Source organism: Staurois parvus, unplaced genomic scaffold, assembly GCF_062004578.1.
Source record: "Staurois parvus isolate SC_StPar_1 unplaced genomic scaffold, SC_StPar_1.0 ptg001422l, whole genome shotgun sequence".
Taxonomy (NCBI): domain Eukaryota; kingdom Metazoa; phylum Chordata; class Amphibia; order Anura; family Ranidae; genus Staurois; species Staurois parvus.
In genome coordinates, this window is record NW_028319218.1 from 736,703 (window position 1) to 763,967 (window position 27,265).

Here is a 27,265-nt window from a genome sequence, read left to right on the forward strand (position 1 = left end):
TCTGTGTGTGTATGGACACCTAGGAGAACATGCTGGGGGATGGACACCTAGGAGAACATGCCGGGGGATGGACACATAGGAGAACATGCTGGGGGATGGACACCTAGGAGAACATGCCGGGGGATGGACACATAGGAGAACATGGGGGGATGGACACATAGGAGAACATGCTGGGGGATGGACACATAGGAGAACATGGGGGGATGGACACATAGGAGAACATGGGGGGATGGACACCTAGGAGAACATGCTGGGGGATGGACACATAGGAGAACATGCCGGGGGATGGACACATAGGAGAACATGCTGGGGGATGGACACCTAGGAGAACATGCCGGGGGATGGACACATAGGAGAACATGGGGGGATGGACACATAGGAGAACATGCCGGGGGATGGACACATAGGAGAACATGCCGGGGGATGGACACATAGGAGAACATGCCGGGGGATGGACACATAGGAGAACATGCCGGGGGATGGACACATAGGAGAACACGCCGGGGATGGACACATAGGAGAACACGCTGGGGGGTTTACTAGCTGTAGAAAAAAACATCAAAAGGCAAGAACAGCCGCTGTAAAACGTCCCGTGTGTGTGAGGACTTTGTGTGAAATAAAATTGAGCTTTTATTTACCTAAAGTGCAACTGCAACCAATTTTTTTTCCTTCTTAAATTTTAGGCAGAATGAAGAGGGATTAGAACCCCGATCAGGTTTTTATTGTTACATATAAAATAGGTAGTGAGCGCTCTAATAGATGTCAGCAGCTAGAACACATTAGGCAACCATAATGCATTAAATATAAACAGTCAAACTAAAATAATGAAGTGCAGCGCTAAGAAGAATAAAAAGTCAATAGAGTGATAATCTGGTATCACAATGATAAACTGTAGAGGTACGGAATCCCACGGCTTCCACTTTATCAGAGTAACAGAAATGCGCACTCACCGGAAACGCATGGGTTATGCGCATGTGTGATTATGCATCACGGGCAATGGGAACATCAGAATCCAGGCAGCCAGGCGTCTCCCTCACGGTGGGTCATCACAGACTCCTGTAACAGGTCCGGGGGATCCCCTTAAGGTAAGCCAGGTGTTCCCTTCTCCAGGAAAAAACCTCCTCTCAGGATGGCAAAAATGCTTTCTCTATGGGAGTGAAAGCTCCAGATAGGAGCCCCAGAAAACAAATGCCCAAAATAGTGTAGTATGTTCAAAATCTCAGGTTTATTCATCAAAATAGCAGCAGGACAGTAAGCATATGGTACATCATGATATGTGAAGTGCATAGAGTAAACAGATGCAGTACTGACCCCCAGTGGTGTAAAACGCCGGGCCTCCTCGTGGCTCCGGCGGGTATATGACGTCACGCTCTGTGCAGTTCCTCCTTAGGCCTTTCGTGCTAAAGGCACATCATCAGAGGGGAGACTGCAGTCTCCCCTCTGATGATGTGCCTTTAGCACGAAAGGCCTAAGGAGGAACTGCACAGAGCGTGACGTCATATACCCGCCGGAGCCACGAGGAGGCCCGGCGTTTTACACCACTGGGGGTCAGTACTGCATCTGTTTACTCTATGCACTTCACATATCATGATGTACCATATGCTTACTGTCCTGCTGCTATTTTGATGAATAAACCTGAGATTTTGAACATACTACACTATTTTGGGCATTTGTTTTCTGGGGCTCCTATCTGGAGCTTTCACTCCCATAGAGAAAGCATTTTTGCCATCCTGAGAGGAGGTTTTTTCCTGGAGAAGGGAACACCTGGCTTACCTTAAGGGGATCCCCCGGACCTGTTACAGGAGTCTGTGATGACCCACCGTGAGGGAGACGCCTGGCTGCCTGGATTCTGAGGTTTTTATTGTTGTTCACATTATGGAGATTAATGCAGGCCATAGTCGGGTTGAAAACTGGCCATTTAAAAAAAAAAAAAAAATCGGTCGTTTAATAGGCCTACGTTACCACTAGAGATGAGCGAAGAAATGAAAAATTCGATTCGACTGATTCGGCGAATTCGTGGACAATATTCGATTCGAGTCGAATAAATTCGCTGTGAATTTAACTTAAAAAAGGGTGTTTCTAGGCTTCAGAGAGACTTAATATTAGTGCAGAACACTGTACCTTTAATTTAAATGCCCTTGGAGTCTGCTGGGGAAGAGAAATAATACTGTCTGTCAGTATGACATGCAGATGAGTGCCGTCGATCTTAGAATCACTGCACACTTCACTCCTTTGGCCAGTCACGGGGCCAAAACCAGTGTTTGGAGCCACAGTGTGGCGGTGGAGGCAGCAGCAATGGGAGGCCATACAGCAACCTATGACAAAATGGAAACCAGCAGGAGCGTGAGGAGACCTGAAAGTGGCACATGGCAGAGTGGGAGCAATGGGAGGCGGTACAGGGACCCAGGTCACACTGTGGGCCCAGCAGCAGCGTGACCAGGCGGTACGGGGGCCCATGGCCGATATGGGGCTTGGTGGCACCTATGGAAGGCCTGTAATCTGCCAGCAACCTATGACAAAATGGACAACCGCAGGAGTGTGAGGAGATTTCAAAGTGGCACATGGCAGAGTGGAAGCAATGGGAGGCCGTACAGGGACCCAGGTCACACTGTGGGACCAGCATCAGCGTGAACAGGCGGTACGGGGGCCCATGGCCGATTTGACCTCATTCATCCCATAGTCCTGCCGACTCACGAATAGCGTGGCCTCCTCAAAGGGCCTGAGCAAGCGCAGGTGTCACACATGAGCTGACAATGGCTGACATCTAAGTTACACAGGGAGTACCTTTATCCGCTTTTAACATCAGGAAATCTGTGATGGCCTTTAGCTGTTCGTAAAGGCGGTCTAACATATGTAGGGTTGAATTACACCTTGTTGCAACGTCACAGCATGAGGAGTCGGTACGGGGGCCCATGGCAGATTACATGTCTGGCAGCAGCAATGGGAGGCCCGTAATCTGCCAGCACCCTATGTCAAAAAATTTAACACACCAGCAGTGTGAAGAGACCTGAAAGTGGCACATGGCAGCAGAGTGTGGCGATGGAGACAGCAGCAATGGGAGGCCGTACAGGGACCCATGAGAGACTCTGGACTTGGCAGCAGCATGAGGAGGCGGTATATAGGGGCCCATGGCAGATTAGGGGCCTGGCAGCAGCTATGTGAGGCCCGTAATCTGCCTGCACCCTATGTCAAAAAATTAAACACACCAGCAGTGTGAAGAGACCTGAAAGTGGCACATGGCAGAGTGTGGCGATGGAGACAGCAGCAATGGGAGGCCGTACAGGGACCCATGACAGACTCTAGACTTGGCAGCAGCATGAGGAGGCGGTATATAGGGGCCCATGGCAGATTAGGGGCCTGGCAGCAGCTATGTGAGGCCCGTAATCTGCCTGCACCCTATGTCAAAAAATTTAACACACCAGCAGTGTGAAGAGACCTGAAAGTGGCACATGGCAGCAGAGTGTGGCGATGGAGACAGCAGCAATGGGAGGCCGTACAGGGACCCATGAGAGACTCTGGACTTGGCAGCAGCATGAGGAGGCGGTATATAGGGGCCCATGGCAGATTAGGGGCCTGGCAGCAGCTATGTGAGGCCCGTAATCTGCCTGCACCCTATGTCAAAAAATTTAACACACCAGCAGTGTGAAGAGACCTGAAAGTGGCACATGGCAGCAGAGTGTGGCGATGGAGACAGCAGCAATGGGAGGCCGTACAGGGACCCATGACAGACTCTAGACTTGGCAGCAGCATGAGGAGGCGGTATATAGGGGCCCATGGCAGATTAGGGGCCTGGCAGCAGCTATGTGAGGCCCGTAATCTGCCTGCACCCTATGTCAAAAAATTTAACACACCAGCAGTGTGAAGAGACCTGAAAGTGGCACATGGCAGCAGAGTGTGGCGATGGAGACAGCAGCAATGGGAGGCCGTACAGGGACCCATGAGAGACTCTGGACTTGGCAGCAGCATGAGGAGGCGGTATATAGGGGCCTATGGCAGATTAGGGGCCTGGCAGCAGCTATGTGAGGCCCGTAATCTGCCTGCACCCTATGTCAAAAAATTTAACACACCAGCAGTGTGAAGAGACCTGAAAGTGGCACATGGCAGCAGAGTGTGGCGATGGAGACAGCAGCAATGGGAGGCCGTACAGGGACCCATGACAGACTCTAGACTTGGCAGCAGCATGAGGAGGCGGTATATAGGGGCCCATGGCAGATTAGGGGCCTGGCAGCAGCTATGTGAGGCCCGTAATCTGCCTGCACCCTATGTCAAAAAATTTAACACACCAGCAGTGTGAAGAGACCTGAAAGTGGCACATGGCAGAGTGTGGCGATGGAGACAGCAGCAATGGGAGGCCGTACAGGGACCCATGACAGACTCTAGACTTGGCAGCAGCATGAGGAGGCGGTATATAGGGGCCCATGGCAGATTAGGGGCCTGGCAGCAGCTATGTGAGGCCCGTAATCTGCCTGCACCCTATGTCAAAAAATTTAACACACCAGCAGTGTGAAGAGACCTGAAAGTGGCACATGGCAGCAGAGTGTGGCGATGGAGACAGCAGCAATGGGAGGCCGTACAGGGACCCATGAGAGACTCTAGACTTGGCAGCAGCATGAGGAGGCGGTATATAGGGGCCCATGGCAGATTAGGGGCCTGGCAGCAGCTATGTGAGGCCCGTAATCTGCCTGCACCCTATGTCAAAAAATTTAACACACCAGCAGTGTGAGGAGACCTGAAAGTGGCACATGGCAGCAGAGTGTGGCGATGGAGACAGCAGCAATGGGAGGCCGTACAGGGACCCATGAGAGACTCTGGACTTGGCAGCAGCATGAGGAGGCGGTATATAGGGGCCCATGGCAGATTAGGGGCCTGGCAGCAGCTATGTGAGGCCCGTAATCTGCCTGCACCCTATGTCAAAAAATTAAACACACCAGCAGTGTGAAGAGACCTGAAAGTGGCACATGGCAGCAGAGTGTGGCGATGGAGACAGCAGCAATGGGAGGCCGTACAGGGACCCATGAGAGACTCTGGACTTGGCAGCAGCATGAGGAGGCGGTATATAGGGGCCCATGGCAGATTAGGGGCCTGGCAGCAGCTATGTGAGGCCCGTAATCTGCCTGCACCCTATGTCAAAAAATTAAACACACCAGCAGTGTGAAGAGACCTGAAAGTGGCACATGGCAGCAGAGTGTGGCGATGGAGACAGCAGCAATGGGAGGCCGTACAGGGACCCATGAGAGACTCTGGACTTGGCAGCAGCATGAGGAGGCGGTATATAGGGGCCTATGGCAGATTAGGGGCCTGGCAGCAGCTATGTGAGGCCCGTAATCTGCCTGCACCCTATGTCAAAAAATTTAACACACCAGCAGTGTGAAGAGACCTGAAAGTGGCACATGGCAGCAGAGTGTGGCGATGGAGACAGCAGCAATGGGAGGCCGTACAGGGACCCATGACAGACTCTAGACTTGGCAGCAGCATGAGGAGGCGGTATATAGGGGCCCATGGCAGATTAGGGGCCTGGCAGCAGCTATGTGAGGCCCGTAATCTGCCTGCACCCTATGTCAAAAAATTTAACACACCAGCAGTGTGAAGAGACCTGAAAGTGGCACATGGCAGAGTGTGGCGATGGAGACAGCAGCAATGGGAGGCCGTACAGGGACCCATGACAGACTCTGGACTTGGCAGCAGCATGAGGAGGCGGTATATAGGGGCCCATGGCAGATTAGGGGCCTGGCAGCAGCTATGTGAGGCCCGTAATCTGCCTGCACCCTATGTCAAAAACTTTAACACACCAGCAGTGTGAAGAGACCTGAAAGTGGCACATGGCAGCAGAGTGTGGCGATGGAGATAGCAGCAATGGGAGGCCGTACAGGGACCCATGAGAGACTCTGGACTTGGCAGCAGCATGAGGAGGCGGTATATAGGGGCCCATGGCAGATTAGGGGCCTGGCAGCAGCTATGTGAGGCCCGTAATCTGCCTGCACCCTATGTCAAAAAATTTAACACACCAGCAGTGTGAAGAGACCTGAAAGTGGCACATGGCAGCAGAGTGTGGCGATGGAGACAGCAGCAATGGGAGGCCGTACAGGGACCCATGACAGACTCTAGACTTGGCAGCAGCATGAGGAGGCGGTATATAGGGGCCCATGGCAGATTAGGGGCCTGGCAGCAGCTATGTGAGGCCCGTAATCTGCCTGCACCCTATGTCAAAAAATTTAACACACCAGCAGTGTGAAGAGACCTGAAAGTGGCACATGGCAGCAGAGTGTGGCGATGGAGACAGCAGCAATGGGAGGCCGTACAGGGACCCATGAGAGACTCTGGACTTGGCAGCAGCATGAGGAGGCGGTATATAGGGGCCTATGGCAGATTAGGGGCCTGGCAGCAGCTATGTGAGGCCCGTAATCTGCCTGCACCCTATGTCAAAAAATTTAACACACCAGCAGTGTGAAGAGACCTGAAAGTGGCACATGGCAGAGTGTGGCGATGGAGACAGCAGCAATGGGAGGCCGTACAGGGACCCATGACAGACTCTAGACTTGGCAGCAGCATGAGGAGGCGGTATATAGGGGCCCATGGCAGATTAGGGGCCTGGCAGCAGCTATGTGAGGCCCGTAATCTGCCTGCACCCTATGTCAAAAAATTTAACACACCAGCAGTGTGAAGAGACCTGAAAGTGGCACATGGCAGCAGAGTGTGGCGATGGAGACAGCAGCAATGGGAGGCCGTACAGGGACCCATGACAGACTCTAGACTTGGCAGCAGCATGAGGAGGCGGTATATAGGGGCCCATGGCAGATTAGGGGCCTGGCAGCAGCTATGTGAGGCCCGTAATCTGCCTGCACCCTATGTCAAAAAATTTAACACACCAGCAGTGTGAAGAGACCTGAAAGTGGCACATGGCAGCAGAGTGTGGCGATGGAGACAGCAGCAATGGGAGGCCGTACAGGGACCCATGAGAGACTCTGGACTTGGCAGCAGCATGAGGAGGCGGTATATAGGGGCCTATGGCAGATTAGGGGCCTGGCAGCAGCTATGTGAGGCCCGTAATCTGCCTGCACCCTATGTCAAAAAATTTAACACACCAGCAGTGTGAAGAGACCTGAAAGTGGCACATGGCAGAGTGTGGCGATGGAGACAGCAGCAATGGGAGGCCGTACAGGGACCCATGACAGACTCTAGACTTGGCAGCAGCATGAGGAGGCGGTATATAGGGGCCCATGGCAGATTAGGGGCCTGGCAGCAGCTATGTGAGGCCCGTAATCTGCCTGCACCCTATGTCAAAAAATTTAACACACCAGCAGTGTGAAGAGACCTGAAAGTGGCACATGGCAGCAGAGTGTGGCGATGGAGACAGCAGCAATGGGAGGCCGTACAGGGACCCATGAGAGACTCTAGACTTGGCAGCAGCATGAGGAGGCGGTATATAGGGGCCCATGGCAGATTAGGGGCCTGGCAGCAGCTATGTGAGGCCCGTAATCTGCCTGCACCCTATGTCAAAAAATTTAACACACCAGCAGTGTGAGGAGACCTGAAAGTGGCACATGGCAGCAGAGTGTGGCGATGGAGACAGCAGCAATGGGAGGCCGTACAGGGACCCATGAGAGACTCTGGACTTGGCAGCAGCATGAGGAGGCGGTATATAGGGGCCCATGGCAGATTAGGGGCCTGGCAGCAGCTATGTGAGGCCCGTAATCTGCCTGCACCCTATGTCAAAAAATTAAACACACCAGCAGTGTGAAGAGACCTGAAAGTGGCACATGGCAGCAGAGTGTGGCGATGGAGACAGCAGCAATGGGAGGCCGTACAGGGACCCATGAGAGACTCTGGACTTGGCAGCAGCATGAGGAGGCGGTATATAGGGGCCCATGGCAGATTAGGGGCCTGGCAGCAGCTATGTGAGGCCCGTAATCTGCCTGCACCCTATGTCAAAAAATTTAACACACCAGCAGTGTGAAGAGACCTGAAAGTGGCACATGGCAGCAGAGTGTGGCGATGGAGACAGCAGCAATGGGAGGCCGTACAGGGACCCATGAGAGACTCTGGACTTGGCAGCAGCATGAGGAGGCGGTATATAGGGGCCTATGGCAGATTAGGGGCCTGGCAGCAGCTATGTGAGGCCCGTAATCTGCCTGCACCCTATGTCAAAAAATTTAACACACCAGCAGTGTGAAGAGACCTGAAAGTGGCACATGGCAGAGTGTGGCGATGGAGACAGCAGCAATGGGAGGCCGTACAGGGACCCATGACAGACTCTAGACTTGGCAGCAGCATGAGGAGGCGGTATATAGGGGCCCATGGCAGATTAGGGGCCTGGCAGCAGCTATGTGAGGCCCGTAATCTGCCTGCACCCTATGTCAAAAAATTTAACACACCAGCAGTGTGAAGAGACCTGAAAGTGGCACATGGCAGAGTGTGGCGATGGAGACAGCAGCAATGGGAGGCCGTACAGGGACCCATGACAGACTCTAGACTTGGCAGCAGCATGAGGAGGCGGTATATAGGGGCCCATGGCAGATTAGGGGCCTGGCAGCAGCTATGTGAGGCCCGTAATCTGCCTGCACCCTATGTCAAAAAATTTAACACACCAGCAGTGTGAAGAGACCTGAAAGTGGCACATGGCAGCAGAGTGTGGCGATGGAGACAGCAGCAATGGGAGGCCGTACAGGGACCCATGAGAGACTCTAGACTTGGCAGCAGCATGAGGAGGCGGTATATAGGGGCCCATGGCAGATTAGGGGCCTGGCAGCAGCTATGTGAGGCCCGTAATCTGCCTGCACCCTATGTCAAAAAATTTAACACACCAGCAGTGTGAGGAGACCTGAAAGTGGCACATGGCAGCAGAGTGTGGCGATGGAGACAGCAGCAATGGGAGGCCGTACAGGGACCCATGAGAGACTCTGGACTTGGCAGCAGCATGAGGAGGCGGTATATAGGGGCCCATGGCAGATTAGGGGCCTGGCAGCAGCTATGTGAGGCCCGTAATCTGCCTGCACCCTATGTCAAAAAATTTAACACACCAGCAGTGTGAAGAGACCTGAAAGTGGCACATGGCAGCAGAGTGTGGCGATGGAGACAGCAGCAATGGGAGGCCGTACAGGGACCCATGAGAGACTCTGGACTTGGCAGCAGCATGAGGAGGCGGTATATAGGGGCCCATGGCAGATTAGGGGCCTGGCAGCAGCTATGTGAGGCCCGTAATCTGCCTGCACCCTATGTCAAAAAATTTAACACACCAGCAGTGTGAAGAGACCTGAAAGTGGCACATGGCAGCAGAGTGTGGCGATGGAGACAGCAGCAATGGGAGGCCGTACAGGAACCCATGAGAGACTCTAGACTTGGCAGCAGCATGAGGAGGCGGTATATAGGGGCCCATGGCAGATTAGGGGCCTGGCAGCAGCTATGTGAGGCCCGTAATCTGCCTGCACCCTATGTCAAAAAATTTAACACACCAGCAGTGTGAGGAGACCTGAAAGTGGCACATGGCAGCAGAGTGTGGCGATGGAGACAGCAGCAATGGGAGGCCGTACAGGGACCCATGAGAGACTCTGGACTTGGCAGCAGCATGAGGAGGCGGTATATAGGGGCCCATGGCAGATTAGGGGCCTGGCAGCAGCTATGTGAGGCCCGTAATCTGCCTGCACCCTATGTCAAAAAATTAAACACACCAGCAGTGTGAAGAGACCTGAAAGTGGCACATGGCAGCAGAGTGTGGCGATGGAGACAGCAGCAATGGGAGGCCGTACAGGGACCCATGAGAGACTCTGGACTTGGCAGCAGCATGAGGAGGCGGTATATAGGGGCCCATGGCAGATTAGGGGCCTGGCAGCAGCTATGTGAGGCCCGTAATCTGCCTGCACCCTATGTCAAAAAATTAAACACACCAGCAGTGTGAAGAGACCTGAAAGTGGCACATGGCAGCAGAGTGTGGCGATGGAGACAGCAGCAATGGGAGGCCGTACAGGGACCCATGAGAGACTCTGGACTTGGCAGCAGCATGAGGAGGCGGTATATAGGGGCCTATGGCAGATTAGGGGCCTGGCAGCAGCTATGTGAGGCCCGTAATCTGCCTGCACCCTATGTCAAAAAATTTAACACACCAGCAGTGTGAAGAGACCTGAAAGTGGCACATGGCAGAGTGTGGCGATGGAGACAGCAGCAATGGGAGGCCGTACAGGGACCCATGAGAGACTCTGGACTTGGCAGCAGCATGAGGAGGCAGTATATAGGGGCCCATGGCAGATTAGGGGCCTGGCAGCAGCTATGTGAGGCCCGTAATCTGCCTGCACCCTATGTCAAAAAATTTAACACACCAGCAGTGTGAGGAGACCTGAAAGTGGCACATGTTTGAGGCATGATTCATGGCGGATTTAGTCAGTTGTGTCAGGAACTGGTGGTTTGAAATCCAGACTAATCCACGCCTGATTCATTTTCACAAACGTGAGTCTCTCCACACTTTGGGTGGACAGTCGTGTCCTCCGCGGAGTTACAATACCTCCTGCCGCACTAAACACGCGCTCCGATGCCACGCTACTGGCCGGGCATGACAGCCTTTCAAGGGCAAATTCAGCTAGTTGGGGCCAAAGGTCAAGTTTCGTTGCCCAGTAGTCAAGGGGATTGTCTACCTCGGTTGGCAGGGTGCTGTCCAAGTAGGCCCAAGCCTGTTGTTTGAGCTCCTGCTCCAGGTCCACCTGATGCTGCTGCTGCTGCTGCGGCTGGTTAGTAGTTTCCTCACTGCGCTGGTGAAGAAAGCTACTCATCATCGACTGCAGACTGAGGCAGCCACTGCTGGTGGAGCTGCCACTGCTCCTACCACCCCACCCCTCCCCTGCTGCCATGCCAGCGGAACGCGAGCGCACAGGGCCCACAGTGTCTGAGGATGGACGTTGGCGCACAAAGGCAGAGACCAACTGACTACATAGGTGGTTTTTATAGTACGTAATTTTGGCCTCCCTCTCAGCAGGTGTGAAAAAGGCCACCATTTTGGACCGGTAGCGAGGGTCCAACAAGGTGGACAGCCAAAAGTCATCCCTCTGTCTGATGGTTATTATTCGGCTGTCGCTACGCAAGCAACCGAGCATGCTATGGGCCATTTGTGCCAAGGAATGCGAGGGACTCCCTGCCTCCATCTCCACAGCATACTGCCACGGTGCGTCTGGGTCCTCTGTCTCCTCCTCCTCCTCCTCTACCAGATGCTCCTGCTCCTCCACTCCTGTCCGCTGAGTGGAAAAACCACCCATTTCACTCAATAATTCCTGAGCACAAATGTCCTCCTCTACCTCCTCCTCTTCTTCCTGTCCTGCCCCCACAGGGGTCATGTGGCGTTGAGATCTGTGCGCCACGTCTACCGCACCCTGACCAGCCATTGTTAACAGCATTTGTTCCAGGACGTGCAACAGAGGAATGACGTCGTTCATCCCATAGTCCTGCCGACTCACGAATAGCGTGGCCTCCTCAAAGGGCCTGAGCAAGCGGCAGGTGTCACGCATGAGCTGCCAATGGCTGACATCTAAGTTACACAGGGGAGTACCTTTATCCGCTTGTAACATCAGGAAATCGGTGATGGCCTTTCGCTGCTCGTAAAGGCGGTCTAACATGTGTAGGGTTGAATTCCACCTTGTTGCAACGTCGCAGATCAGGCGATGCTGTGGAATTCCGTTCTGCCGCTGCAGCTCAATGAGGGTGTTCTTTGCGGTGTAGGAATGGCTGAAATGCATGCAAAGTTTACGTGACATTTTAAGGATGTCTTGCAGTGGGATGGTGGATTTTAGGAACCGCTTGACAACCAGATTGAACACGTGAGCCATGCATGGCGCATGGCACAACCTTCCTTGACGCAGAGCAGACACCATGTTCTTTCCGTTGTCAGTCAACATGGTTCCGATTTTTAGTTTGCGCGGAGACAGCCATCTGTCGATTTCTCTGTTCATTACACTCAGCAGTTCCTCCCCTGTGTGACTACGTTCGCCAAGGCATACCAGGTGCAGCACAGCGTGACACCGTTGCGCCCTGCACATGTGATATGCCGGTCGGGTAATGGGACTTGGCACGGGGGTGGCGGCTGAGGACACGGCGGAAAAAGAGGTGGTAGAGGCGGACATGCTTGCTGGACCAAGGACGTGCAAACGTGGAGGCAAAAGCGTCGTGACCTGTCCAAGTTGCTGGTGCGGCTGTGCCGGCACCACGTTCACCCAGTGGGCCGTAAATGACATGTACTGTCCCTGACCGTAGTTACAGCTCCACACGTCGGCGCTGCCGTGCACTTTGGCAGAGACCGACATGCTCAAAGACTGGCCCACCATCTCTTCTACATGTGAATGCAGGGCTGGCACTGCCTTTTGGGCAAAGAAATGACGGCTTGGCACTCTCCACCGCGGCGCGGCACAAGCCATCATTTCTCGGAAAGGTGCTGAGTCCACCAGTTGGAAAGGGAGGGACTGCAGCACCAGCAACTTGGACAGGAGGACGTTCAGCTTTTGCACCGTCGGGTGCGTGCTCGCAAACTGTTGTCTCTTGGATACGGATTCCAAGAAAGACTGTTGACGGAATCCGAGAAGAGGAGTAGCAGGAGAAGGAGCATCTGAACGAGCGGAAGATGCCAATGAGCGACAACTCCCCTCAGCAGAGGTGTTGGAGCCTTGACTGGCTGATAGAGGGCGATTGACGACGTCGGGTGACGGAGCAAGTAACGGAGCGGGTGATGGAGCGGGGGCTGGGGCAGGCAGAACCGCCGTATGTTTATCACGGTTTTCCCAGGCCACCGAATGGTGACGCTGCATATGCTGACGCAACGCTGTAGTCCCAACATGGGCCCCTGGCCACGCTTGCATTTCTGGCCACATAGTCGACATACGGCTACGTTTACTTCCTCGGGCGGCTTGAGGAAAAATTGCCACACCACCGAGTAGGAAACTTTGCCCCCGCTACTCTTCACTGGCTGACTGCTACTTCCTCCGTGCGCACCGGCACCACTACTGGCCGTGGTGGTAGGCTGCAGTGGAGCTGGTGCTCTACTCCGTGGACGTTTGGCTCCACTGACACTGATGCGACCCTGCTGCTGTCTCCTGGGCAACCCACCGACTGTTTTGCTCGCTGCCAAGCTGCCACCCTCTTCTCCTGATGATGCGGAAGAAATTGCCTGATGACGACGAGGCTGCCAAGTGCGATCAACCTCCTCATCATCAAGTAGGGTCTCCGCCTCACTACTAGCCCCCTCGGCTGCGTCTGGGTCAGGAGACAGACCTGTCTCTAGACCGGCTACCGAGCCACTCTCCTCGCCAGTACTTGTTCGCTTGGCTGCTGAAAAGGCCGATGTCTCCCCCCGTTCCTGACCGCCCTCTGTTAGCTCTTCCTCACTGTACAGTGGGGCTGAGCCCACAGCATGCGATACTTCGCTTGGTGAGGAACAGCAAAGGACAGGGGCAGGTAGAGGACACGTGATTTCAGTGGGCTTGGTCCCGGGCCATGCCAACTAACGGTTGTGTCTGACGTACCCACCGACCGTTGGCTGTAGGTGTCAGAGGTGACCTGGGAAGAGGAAGACGACCGAGCCAACCAATCAATGACGGCAGGGTTGTCGGTGGAGACACGACCGCTGGATGACACCGGGAGCACTGGCCTCTGGCTGCGAATACTGCTGCCTCGACCCCTTCCTCTGCTGCCACGTCTGCTCGCTCCTAAAACATTGCCTCCTCTGCACTCCTCTGCATGTTGTCTGACATACTATTTAATTCAACGATTAGGTGTCCCTGAGTAACAATTCTCTGGCACTCAGTAACAATTCTGTCTGTCCCTGAGTATGAATTCTGTGGCCCTGAGTAACAATTCTGTGTCTGTGCGAGTAACAATTCTGTGTCTGTGCGAGTAACAATTCTGTGTCTGTGCAAGTAACAATTTTGTGTCTGTGCGAGTAACAATTCTCTGGCACTCAGTAACAATTCTGTCTGTCCCTGAGTAACAATTCTCTGGCACTCAGTAACAATTCTGTCTGTCCCTGAGTAACAATTCTCTGGCACTCAGTAACAATTCTGTCTGTCCCTGAGTATGAATTCTGTGGCCCTGAGTAACAATTCTGTGTCTGTGCGAGTAACAATTCTGTGTCTGTGCAAGTAACAATTTTTGTGTCTGTGCGAGTAACAATTCTCTGGCACTCAGTAACAATTCTGTCTGTCCCTGAGTAACAATTCTCTGGCACTCAGTAACAATTCTGTCTGTCCCTGAGTATGAATTCTGTGGCCCTGAGTAACAATTCTGTGTCTGTGCGAGTAACAATTCTGTGTCTGTGCAAGTAACAATTTTGTGTCTGTGCGAGTAACAATTCTCTGGCACTCAGTAACAATTCTGTCTGTCCCTGAGTAACAATTCTCTGGCACTCAGTAACAATTCTGTCTGTCCCTGAGTAACAATTCTCTGGCACTCAGTAACAATTCTGTCTGTCCCTGAGTAACAATTCTCTGGCACTCAGTAACAATTCTGTGTCTGTGCGAGTAACAATTCTGTGTCTGTGCAAGTAACAATTTTGTGTCTGTGCGAGTAACAATTCTCTGGCATTCAGTAACAATTCTGTCTGTCCCTGAGTAACAATTCTCTGGCACTCAGTAACAATTCTGTCTGTCCCTGAGTAACAATTCTCTGGCACTCAGTAACAATTCTGTCTGTCCCTGAGTAACAATTCTCTGGCACTCAGTAACAATTCTGTCTGTCCCTGAGTAACAATTCTCTGGCACTCAGTAACAATTCTGTCTGTCCCTGAGTATGAATTCTGTGGCCCTGAGTAACAATTCTGTGTCTGTGCGAGTAACAATTCTGTGTCTGTGCAAGTAACAATTTTGTGTCTGTGCGAGTAACAATTCTCTGGCACTCAGTAACAATTCTGTCTGTCCCTGAGTAACAATTCTCTGGCACTCAGTAACAATTCTGTCTGTCCCTAAGTAACAATTCTCTGGCACTCAGTAACAATTCTGTCTGTCCCTGAGTATGAATTCTGTGGCCCTGAGTAACAATTCTGTGTCTGTGCGAGTAACAATTCTGTGTCTGTGCAAGTAACAATTTTGTGTCTGTGCGAGTAACAATTCTCTGGCACTCAGTAACAATTCTGTCTGTCCCTGAGTAACAATTCTCTGGCACTCAGTAACAATTCTGTCTGTCCCTGAGTATGAATTCTGTGGCCCTGAGTAACAATTCTGTGTCTGTGCGAGTAACAATTCTGTGTCTGTGCAAGTAACAATTTTGTGTCTGTGCGAGTAACAATTCTCTGGCACTCAGTAACAATTCTGTCTGTCCCTGAGTAACAATTCTCTGGCACTCAGTAACAATTCTGTCTGTCCCTGAGTAACAATTCTCTGGCACTCAGTAACAATTCTGTCTGTCCCTGAGTAACAATTCTCTGGCACTCAGTAACAATTCTGTCTGTCCCTGAGTATGAATTCTGTGGCCCTGAGTAACAATTCTGTGTCTGTGCGAGTAACAATTCTGTGTCTGTGCAAGTAACAATTTTGTGTCTGTGCGAGTAACAATTCTCTGGCACTCAGTAACAATTCTGTCTGTCCCTGAGTAACAATTCTCTGGCACTCAGTAACAATTCTGTCTGTCCCTGAGTAACAATTCTCTGGCACTCAGTAACAATTCTGTCTGTCCCTGAGTATGAATTCTGTGGCCCTGAGTAACAATTCTGTGTCTGTGCGAGTAACAATTCTGTGTCTGTGCAAGTAACAATTTTGTGTCTGTGCGAGTAACAATTCTCTGGCACTCAGTAACAATTCTGTCTGTCCCTGAGTAACAATTCTCTGGCACTCAGTAACAATTCTGTCTGTCCCCTGAGTAACAATTCTCTGGCACTCAGTAACAATTCTGTCTGTCCCTGAGTAACAATTCTCTGGCACTCAGTAACAATTCTGTCTGTCCCTGAGTATGAATTCTGTGGCCCTGAGTAACAATTCTGTCTGTGCGAGTAACAATTCTGTGTCTGTGCAAGTAACAATTTTGTGTCTGTGCGAGTAACAATTCTCTGGCACTCAGTAACAATTCTGTCTGTCCCTGAGTAACAATTCTCTGGCACTCAGTAACAATTCTGTCTGTCCCTGAGTAACAATTCTCTGGCACTCAGTAACAATTCTGTCTGTCCCTGAGTAACAATTCTCTGGCACTCAGTAACAATTCTGTCTGTCCCTGAGTAACAATTCTGTCTGTCCCTGAGTATGAATTCTGTGGCCCTGAGTAAGAATTCTCTGGCACTCAGTAACAATTCTGTCTGTCCCTGAGTAACAATTCTCTGGCACTCAGTAACAATTCTGTCTGTCCCTGAGTAAAAATTCTGTGGCCCTAATAACGTTTCTGTGGCCCTAAGTAACAATTCTCTGGCACTGAGTGAAAATTCTGTCTGTCCCTGAGTATGAATTCTGTGGCCCTAACTAGCGTTTCTTTGTCCCTAAATAACGATTCTGTGGCCCTCATTAACAAGTCTGTGTCCCTGAGTAATGGTTCTCTGTCCCTAAGTAACTTCTCTCTGTCCCCAATTCTCGTTTCTGTGGCCCTAACTCTGTCCCTGTCCCTAGTACAGAGCGGTCTGCCTCTGTTCAATGACTGCAGGCAAATGAAGATTTCCAAAATGGCCGCTATATATACCTCGACCATTACACAGTGCTGGCTGGCTGGCTGCTGATTGGCTGATGCGATCACATGTCGTTGAGGAATGCATTATGGGGCAGCGCGCCTTGTCTGCGCGCCTTCCCCGACATCCCCGCTCCGTCGCCGCACATGTCAGCCGCCATTTTCGGAAAAATTTCGATTCGCGCGTCCGAATTAGGCTGTTTTTCGGATTCGGCACGAATCGAAATTTTTCCGATATTCGACTCGAATTCCACTTCGGATACTTCGATTCGCTCATCTCTAGTTACCACCAATGGTAAAAAAAAAATTGGGCAATTTTCATCCCGTCTACGGCCGGCATTTAATTACTTCTGTCCCTGCAGAGAGCTATTATATTTTATATGAAAAGTCTTGCGGTTGCAACAATGTATCCATTTGTATCCATTTGTATCCATTTCGGATACAGATGTTTTTATTCCGATACAAATAGATACATTGTTGCAACCGCAAGACTTTTTCATATAAAATATAATAGCGGACTGGAATTCTTCTTTTTCTTTTTCTTTACTTTTTCTTCTTCTTTTTCTTCTTCTTCTTCTTCTTCTTATTTTCTTCTTGCAGGTCATGGCTCATGCGCAGATTTTTTATCGGTAAAACGATCAGCCGATTTGCCCATCATTTCCGGGAAAATCAGCCAATCAGCCAATTTTTTTTTTCCAACTTTACCGATTAAAAAAATATGGCAAAACCCCGAAAAACGGCCGACCAATTAACCCGCTAACGGTGCGAAAATCAACCGAGTTTTTTTTTCTTCCATCTGAAAAATCAGCCGATTTTCAACCTGTCTATGGCCTGCATTACCCTTTCTATCTGTACTGCTTACTGCTATCACCGACAGTGAAAGTAAGAAATTCCCAGATTTTGGATTGTCCCCAGAACAGGAAACCAGGGGAAATCTTCCAGTAGGGACACTAATTCTGATGGCAACCAGAGATTACCTCACTTCCTGTTCTGTATGGGAGAGGAAGTAAAGATAAATCTCTCCAATGAGACACAGATGACAAAATAACTGACAGGGGTTATAATCCTCCCATAGGCCTCTTTCACACGGGTGTTCCGTTTTTTTCATCAGTTCCGTCACATTTTTTCCAAGAAAAAAATGATCAGTTCACATCAGGTTTTGATCAGTTTACATCCATTTTTCATCCCCTTTTTGTCAGTTTACATCCATTTTTCATCCCCTTTTCATCAGTTTACATCTGTTTTACATCCCCTTTTCGTCAGTTTACATCCATTTTTTGTCCCTTTACATCCATTTTTTGTCCATTCCAAGTTTTTTTAACGGAAGAAAAATAGGCCCCTTTCACAAGGGCGTTCAGTTTTTTTAATCAGTTCCATCACATTTTTTCCAAGAAAAAAAGGATCAGTTCACATCAGGTTTTCATCAGTTTACATCCATTTTTCATCCCCTTTTCATTGGTTTACATCCGTTTTTCATCCCCTTTTCATCAGTTTACATCCATTTTTCATCCCCTTTTCATCAGTTTACATCTGTTTTACATCCCCTTTTCGTCAGTTTACATCCATTTTTTGTCCCTTTACATCCATTTTTTGTCCATTCCAGGTTTTTTTAACGGAAGAAAAATAGGCCCCTTTCACAAGGGCGTTCAGTTTTTTTAATCAGTTCCATCACATTTTTTCCAAGAAAAAAAGGATCAGTTCACATCAGGTTTTCATCAGTTTACATCCATTTTTCATCCCCTTTTCATTGGTTTACATCCGTTTTTCATCCCCTTTTCATCAGTTTACATCCGTTTTTCATCCCCTTTTCATCAGTTTACATCCATTTTTCATCCCCTTTTCATTGGTTTACATCCGTTTTTCATCCCCTTTTCATCAGTTTACATCCATTTTTCATCAGTATACATCCGTTTTTCATCCCCTTTTCATCAGTTTACATCCATTTTTCATCCCCTTTTCATCAGTTTACATCCATTTTTCATCAGTTTACATCCGTTTTTCATCCCCCTTTTCATCAGTTTACATCCGTTTTTCATCCCCTTTTCGTCAGTTTACATCCATTTTTTGTCCATTCCAGGTTTTTTTAACGGAAGAAAAATAGGCCCCTTTCACATGGGTGTTCAGTTTTTTTAATCAGTTCAGTCACGTTTTTTCCAAGAAAGAATGGATCAGTGCACATCAGTTTTTCATCAGTGCACATCATTTTTTCAACAGTTTACGTCAGTTTTCATCCATTTTTCATAAGTTTACATCTGTTTTTCATCCGTTTACATCCTTTTTTTTTGTCTGTTTACATCAATTTTTGTCCGTTTACATCTGTTTTTCATCCGTGTTTGTCTGTTAACATCTGTTTTTGATCTGTTTACATCAGTTTTTTTGTCTGTTTACGTCCATTTTTCATCAGTTTTTGTCCATTTACATCTGTTTTTCATCCACTTACATCTTTCATCCGTTCCGTGTTTTTTGTTTTTTTTATAATTTACTTTTTTATTAATTTTTAACAAACAGAGTTGCATAGAATTGTGAAAAAACAATCATAAGGCAATGAAAGAACAAAGTAACAGACTCACAGATGAGAGGCATATAGGTACATACAATGTCAGTGCATAACAGTGAATTAGCCATCATTTTCAGACAATTGAGTAGACAAATTGGAAACAGAATGTTCCGTTTTTGTTAATGGAAGAAAAATAGTGTTTTCTTCCGTTCAGAAAAAGGGATGTTAACGGATGCGGATATTAACGGATGTAAACAGATGATCATTCGTTTACATCCGCTAGTCCAGTGATTCTCAACCCTTTTTCAGTCAAGGCACACTATAAATTATGGACAGTTTTGCGGCACCCCATTCTAAAATGTGAAAAACAATTCCAATATTCTAATCCACACACGTAGGACATCCAACATTAGAGGGGATTTATTCTTTCAAAGAAAGTACACCTTTGCACACTGGTACAGACTAGTATTCCAATATTTCTCTTCTCCCTCAGTTTTTTCTCCATCAATGAGCTAATGTGACCCCCCTGCTGATGGAGAGGGGCAGGGGAGGGTCAACCAAGGAGGCTCTACAGACAACTGGCATCCTCTTTATCAACTGATGACGTCATTAGTTGTCAGGACTCCAGCGGCTAGAAGGTCGTAATGGCGCACCATGAAAACCTGTGGCTTTGTGTAACTAAAAGGCAGGCTTGTTCCACCCGTTGGCTTGTAAACACATTTTGGGCAATTTTTAGACATTTTTCCAAGGCACTCCCGGGGGGGCCTGGGCACCCTGGTTGAGAAAGGCTGCGCTAGTCCATAGAAATACATGGGGTGTCCGTTTTTTCATCCATAAACAGACAATGAAAAATGGACATACAGAACGCCTGTGTGAAAGGGGCCTTACTCTCTCCAAAAATGAAAAATGAAATCAAGTTTTTGCTTTAGTTCCCCTTTAAATTGATTATTGTATATGTAACGTTTTGTATTTTTTATGTCCTCGCAATGAAGGTGACACATCTTGTCATTAAGAGGCCGCCATCATTCCAATACAAGCCCGGTGACTACGTATACCTGAACATACCGGCCATTGCCAAGTATGAATGGCACCCATTTACTATCAGCAGTGCCCCTGAGCAGGCAGGTAAGAAAATTCCCCAACTTCGTACCCCCAAGAGCTAAAACCTCCAACCGAAATCCAGGTCCAGGCCTACCGATGGGGCTCTGATGAGTCTCCTTTCCCTGCAGACACTCTCTGGGTACACATCCGCTCGCTTGGACAGTGGACAAACCGTCTGTATGAATATTTCCGTCTTCCAGAGGCTGCCAAGAAGCAAGAAAAAAAGAAACCGGCCCAGAATTCGAAGAACAAAGTCTACCAAAGCCAGGTGATGGGAATGTCACAATGTTCTCTTTGTGTTTCATACGATTATTACTAGGGATGAGCCAAACTGCCCTGGGTCCGGTGTGAGAGGGGTTTGGTGAACTCCAATAAAGTTTTGACACCCAAACCCTGTTGAAATCAATGGGAGCTGAATCTGTCAAATAAAAAAATGCCCATTTTCTGGGCAAATAGGTAAAGGTTGTAAAAATTAGCATGGCAAAAGTGGCCGCTGCCCTGGGGAACAGGTACCAGGAAAGGCACCTTGTCCCCATGTTGATGAAGACTAGTGCAGGCCATAGACGGGTCGAAAACCGGCCTTTTTTTATAAAAAAAATAAATAAAAATCGGTCGTTCGATCATCCGACGTTACCACCACGGTATAAAAATCGGCTGATTTTCGTCCCGTCTACGCCGGCATTTAATAACTTCTGTCCCTGCAGAGAGCTCCACTATTATATTTTACATGAAAAAGTATTGCAGTTGCAACAATGTATCCATTTGTATCCATTTCAGATACAGATGTTTTTATTCAGATACAAATGGATACATTGTTGCAACCGCAAGACTTTTAATATAAAATATAATAGCGGACTGGAATTCTTCTTCTTTTTCCTCTTCTTCTTTTTCTTTTTTTTTTCTTTTCTTCTTTTTCTTTTACTTCTTTTTCTTCTTCTATTTTTTTCTTTTTTTCTTCTTCTTTTTCTTCTCCTTTTTTCTTTTTCTTTTTCTTCTTCTTCTTTTTTTCTTTTTCCTCTTTTTCCTCTTTTTGCAGGTCACGGCTCAGGCGCCGATTTTTTATCGGTAAAACAATCGGCCGATTTGTTCATCATTGTCGGCAAAATCGGCCGATTGTCAAAATCGGCCACAAATTTTTCAACTTGACCGATAAAAAAAAATGTGCCAAAACCCCGAAAAACAGGCGACCAATTAACCCACTAACGGTGCAAAAATCGGCCGATTTTCGACCCATCTATGGTCTGCATAGGGCTTCTTCACCACAACCCTGGCGCGGTGGTTGTGGGGGTCTAAGGGCAGGGGCCTATCAGAATCTGGAAGACCTCTTTAAAAATAAGTGAGGGCCTCCAGATACTGGTCCCCCTTCCTACATGAATAAGTAGGGATCACATAGTACTCCTACTCATTCACAAAAAAAAGGTAGCCTAGAAATGAAGGCACTCAAATGTTTGCCATATCCTTTATAAAAAAATTTCTTTTAAATTTCTCAAAAATGTCTCACGTAAACCCATCTTCACGTTCGCTGCCCGTTGACTCACCAAAATTACTGTATAAACCCAGTGGACCGGCATGCATGATCGATCCCAACGGTAGTGCTCACCAAATGACAGATCCCCTAGCTGACATCAGCTACATAAAGGAAGAATCGGGGATAGTAGTGACATCATTGACCAAATGTGACCATATTTGAACAGTGATGTCACTGCTATCCTCACCACTTTGCTGACGTGGCCATGGATTCCCCACCATCTTCCGGTGATGGTGGTGGGCAGTTGTCAGGGATGCAGGGGGTGTCAGCACCCACTGCTTCCTTAGCAACCACAGACATCAGGATGATCTGAACCCTAGCCTTCAATGAGGCCTACTGCAAGGAAGAACCTTAGTCATACCCTGTGAGTAGATACACAGAGGCTGCCTTCTGAACTACAGGGGTGCTGACAGGAGTTTTCAAGAGGCGGAGGCAGTACAGGAATCACTGCATATACACCCCCTATTGCCTGGGGGCCCCATGAGTTGTCAGTCCGCCCCTGGTAGCGGCACTACTACCCCATATTCACATAGAGGGGGGCTGGGATCTGGGGGACCCCTTGTTAATGGGGGCTTCCAGATTCCAATAAGTCTCCCCCCCACACACCCCCACAACTATCGGGCCAGGGTAGTGGGGAAGAGGCCCTTGTCCTCATCAATATGGGGACAAAGTGCTTTTAGTGGGGATCCCCCCTACCCCAAAGCACCCCCCCATGTTGAGGGCGCTTGGCCTGGTATGCTTCAGGAAGGGGGGGGGGGCTCGTTCATCTTCCCCTTTCCTGGACTGCCGGGCTGTATGCTCGGCTAAGGGTCTGCTATGGATTTGGGGGGGGGGGGGCATTTTAAAAAAATGTGATGTGTGAGGTTCCCCTTACAGTCCATACCAGACCCAAAGGGCCTTGGTATGGATAGATGGGGACCCCCACGCAGCTTTTTTTTAGAATTTTTTATTTGCCGGCAATTGTTTTTTTTTTCCTCATTCAGCTGTCAGCGGGGAATCCCACCGACAACTGACGAGTCATCGGTTGTTAAGGATGCGACGGCCAGCTTGCTGGCCCACTCCTTAGCAACCAGCTATTCTTCAAATAGAATTTGGATCGGTCAATCAATTTTCAACCGATTCGAATCCTAATCATTACAAAAATTTTAAATTCGTTAGAAAAATGTATAAACGAAACGAAATTAAACGAATTCCGAAAACAAATAAAACTAAATTAGTAACATAATAAATATATACCCGAAACTAAACACAATTTTCCATCTACTACGCTACACATGGAGGTATTTGCTGACATTGCGCTCTCACATCTTCCACGCATTTATTCGTTTACCATTTTTTATTGCCAATGCAATCATCTCGTCGCAGGCGTCTATGAATTTCTGATTCTTTTTTTTTTTTATCATTGCAGGAACATCTTTTCAGCTCCGCTGGAGTTATCGCCAGCAATGCGGACGCACAGATTGAACTGACGTCATACCGACCACGAAAGAATCCGCTTGGCGAAGAAGTCCATGTCGGCGTGGATGGGGGAGGAGAAACCTCACAGAGCCGAGAAGTAAGATAACAGCTCATGGCCCAGTGTACAGAGGTGGGGAGAAAGTGTGATGCAGGAAAACCAGAAATTCCCTGATTATGGTTTTTAGGTGTATTACTACATAGATGTAAAGCTGAACTCCAGGAATGAGCCATATCTACCAATGTAGTGCCCCCGCCCCCCATGCACTTGTAAGGTAGGGTCTTTAGCTTCTGTCCACGTGGTCGACACTCACAGCTGGGTCCCTACTACCCACATGGAAGAAAAATATATATTTTAAATATTTTTTAAAAATATTCTACCCAAATATATTGACATATTTGGCCGTATTCAATATACTGTATACATACAGGTGAAACTCGAAAAATGAGAATCTGGTGCATTCATTCATTGATTTCAGTGCAGCAACTTAAAAGGTGAAACTAATATATGAGACTCATTCCATGCAAAGCAAGATAGTTCCAGCCGTGATTTGTCATCATTGTGATGATTATGGCTTACAGCTCATGAAAACCCCAAATCCACAATCTCAAAATGAGAATATTCCATGCAATCAATAAAACACGGATTGTACATAGAACAATATCGCACCTCTGAAAAGTAGAAGCTGCATATGTACTCAGTACTTGGTTTGGGCCCCTTTTGCAGCAATTACTGCCTCAATGCGGCGTGGCATGGAAGCTATCAGCCTGTGGCACTGCTGAGGTGTTATGGAAGACCAGGATGCTTCAATAGCGGCCTTCAGCTCTTCTGCATTGTTCGGTCTCATGTCTCTCATCTTTCTCTTGGCAATGCCCCATAGATTTTCTATGGGGTTCAGGTCAGGCGAGTTTGCTGGCCAATCAAGCACAGTAATCCCATGGTCATTGAACCAGGTTTTGGTGCTTTTGGCAGTGTGGGAGGTGCCAAGTCCTGCTAGAAAATGAAGTCAGCGTCCCCATAAAGCTCATCTGTGGAAGGAAGCATGAAGTGCTCCAAAATCTCCTGGTAGACGGCTGTGTTGTCCCTGGACTTAATGAAGCACAGTGGACCAACACCAGCAGATGACATGGCTCCCCAAATCAACACAGACTGTGGAAACTTCACACTGGACTTCAAGCATCTTGCAGTGTGTGCCTCTCCATTCTTCCTCCATACTCGGGGTCCTTGTGCCTCTCCATTCTTCCTTCATACTCGGGGTCCTTGGGCCTCTCCATTCTTCCTTCATACTCGGGGTCCTTGGGCCTCTCCATTCTTCCTCCATACTCGGGGTCCTTGGGCCTCTCCATTCTTCCTCCATACTTGGGGTCCTTGGGCCTCTCCATTCTTCCTTCATACTCGGGGTCCTTGTGCCTCTCTATTCTTCCTCCATACTTGGGGTTCTTGGGCCTCTCCATTCTTCCTCCATACTTGGGGTCCTTGGGCCTCTCCATTCTTCCTCCATACTCGGGGTCCTTGGGCCTCTCCATTCTTCCTCCATACTCGGGGTCCTTGTGCCTCTCCATTCTTCCTCCATACTCGGGGTCCTTGGGCCTCTCCATTCTTCCTCCATACTCGGGGTCCTTGTGCCTCTCCATTCTTCCTCCATACTCGGGGTCCTTGGGCCTCTCCATTCTTCCTCCATACTCAGGGTCCTTGTCCCTCTCCATTCTTCCTCCATACTCGGGGTCCTTGGGCCTCTCCATTCTTCCTCCATACTGGGGGTCCTTGGGCCTCTCCATTCTTCCTCCATACTCGGGGTCCTTGGGCCTCTCCATTCTTCCTCCATACTGAGGGTCCTTGGGCCTCTCCATTCTTCCTCCATACTTGGGGTCCTTGTCCCTCTCCATTCTTCCTCCATACTCGGGGTCCTTGTGCCTCTCCATTCTTCCTCCATACTCGGGGTCCTTGGGCCTCTCCATTCTTCCTCCATACTCGGGGTCCTTGTCCCTCTCCATTCTTCCTCCATACTCGGGTCCTTGTGCCTCTCCATTCTTCCTCCATACTCAGGGTCCTTGGGCCTCTCCATTCTTCCTCCATACTCGGGTCCTTGTGCCTCTCCATTCTTCCTCCATACTCAGGGTCCTTGGGCCTCTCCATTCTTCCTCCATGCTCGGGGCCCTTGGGCCTCTCCATTCTTCCTCCATACTCGGGGTCCTTGTGCCTTTCGATTCTTCCTCCATACTCGGGGTCATTGGGCCTCTCCATTCTTCCTCCATACTCGGGGTCCTTGGTTTCCAAATGAGATGCAAAAGTTGCTCTCATCAGAAAAGAGGACTTTGGACCACTGAGCACAGACCAGGTCTGTTTTTCTTTAGCCCAGGTAAGACGCTTCTGACGTTGTTTGTTGTTCAGGAGCGGCTTGACAAGAGGATTATGACATTTGAAGCCCATGTCCAGGATCCGTCTGTGTGTGGTGGCTCTTGATGCACTGACTCCAGCCTCAGTCCACTCCTTGTGAAAGACCCCAACACTTTTGAATGGCCTTTTCCTGACAATCCTCTCCAGGCTGCAGTCATCCCTGCTGCTTGTGCACCTTTTTCTTCCACACTTTTCCCTTCCACATAACTTTCTATTAATGTGCTTTGATACGGCACTTTGGGAACATCCAACTTCTTCTGCAATTACCTTTTGAGGCTTTCCCTCCTTATGGAGGGTGTCAGTGATGGTGTCAGGTCAGCAGTCTTTCCCATGATTGGGATTCCTACTGAACCAGACTGAGAGACCATTTAAAGGTTCAGGAACCCTTTGCAGGTGTTATGGCTGAATGAGCTGATTAGAGTGGGACACTTTGAGCCGAGATTATTCCACCTTTTCACAATATTCTCATTTTCTGAGATTGTGGATTTGGGGTTTTCATGAGCTGTAAGCCATAATCATCACAATGATGACAAATCACGGCTGGAACTATCTTGCTTTGCATGTAATGAATCTCATATATTAGTTTCACCTTTTAAGTTGCTGCACTGAAATAAATGAACTTTTGCACGATACTCTAATTTTTCAAGTTTCACCTGTGTGTGTTTGTGTATATATACTGTACGTTGACATGCATTTTTTATGCATTACAAAATATGTGAAAAATATTTAAAAATATATATTTTTTTAAATATGATCTTCAGAATTTTTTTTACATAAAAAAAAGTAATTTCAACATATATTTTTACATATATTTGTAAATGCATGTCAAAAATGTAGATTGAATATATGTTTATGTATCTGAGCCTCTCCCATCCTCTGGAACTCCCTACCACAACATGTCCAGTGAACCCCCACCCTGTCTGCCTTTAGGCAATCTTTGAAAACTCACTTCTTCAGGGCGCCATAAATCCTGTATAATAATAATAACTAGAAAATCTATAATTTCTGGGGAAATTGTGTGAAGTGTTCTTGCCTGCAGCAGTAGTCTACAATTGGAGTGGGCGGAGTAGCTTTGGTCACTCTGCTGGCTGCTGACACAGCTGGGTTGCTATGGCAACTCACTCTAGTGCAAGCTGAGAGGAACTTTTATAAACAAACTGCTCCAACTTGCTCACTTCACTGGCAGTTTCCATCTTCAAACAGTTGTAGTTTTAAAAGTATAAATACAGTGAAGAGCTTTATATTGTGAGAATCACAAGACCCAGACCTACATATATATATATATATATATATATAAATATATTTGTGAGATAACAATAAGTGTTCTTGCAAGAACACTTAACCACTTGCTGCCCAGGCACTGTATAAATACGGCGGCTGGGCGGCACGGGCAGGCAAAACCACGTTTTAAAACGTGTGTTTTGTAAACAGGTAGGGGGCGCGCGCGAAGTGCGCCGCCGCCCTACCTGTCCCGCCAATCACAGCCGCGGATGTCAGCCGCCGGGTCACAGCCGGTCCTTACCGCCTATCTCCTGGGGATCGGCGGCAATCAGTGACAGAGAGCACAGCTGCAGTAGCTGTGCTTTCTGTCACTTCCCTGACAGCTCCTGACACGCTGATCGGGACTGAAGAGTTTCACTCTCCCGATAACTTTCACGTAAACCAATTAATTTACACATAT

At 48.8% G+C, this 27,265-nt stretch overlaps 1 protein-coding gene across 1 annotated transcript in view; it reads left to right on the top strand.

Moving 5' to 3' along the window:
* NOX5 (NADPH oxidase 5) overlaps window positions 1–27,265 on the top strand; it is a 219,624-nt gene that overhangs the window by 39,489 nt on the left and 152,870 nt on the right. The window contains exons 8-10 of the mRNA XM_089662068.1: window positions 20,095–20,227; window positions 20,332–20,471; window positions 23,140–23,286. Coding sequence (XP_089518194.1) covers window positions 20,095–20,227; window positions 20,332–20,471; window positions 23,140–23,286 — 420 coding nt within the window. The remainder of the gene's footprint in view (window positions 1–20,094; window positions 20,228–20,331; window positions 20,472–23,139; window positions 23,287–27,265) is intronic.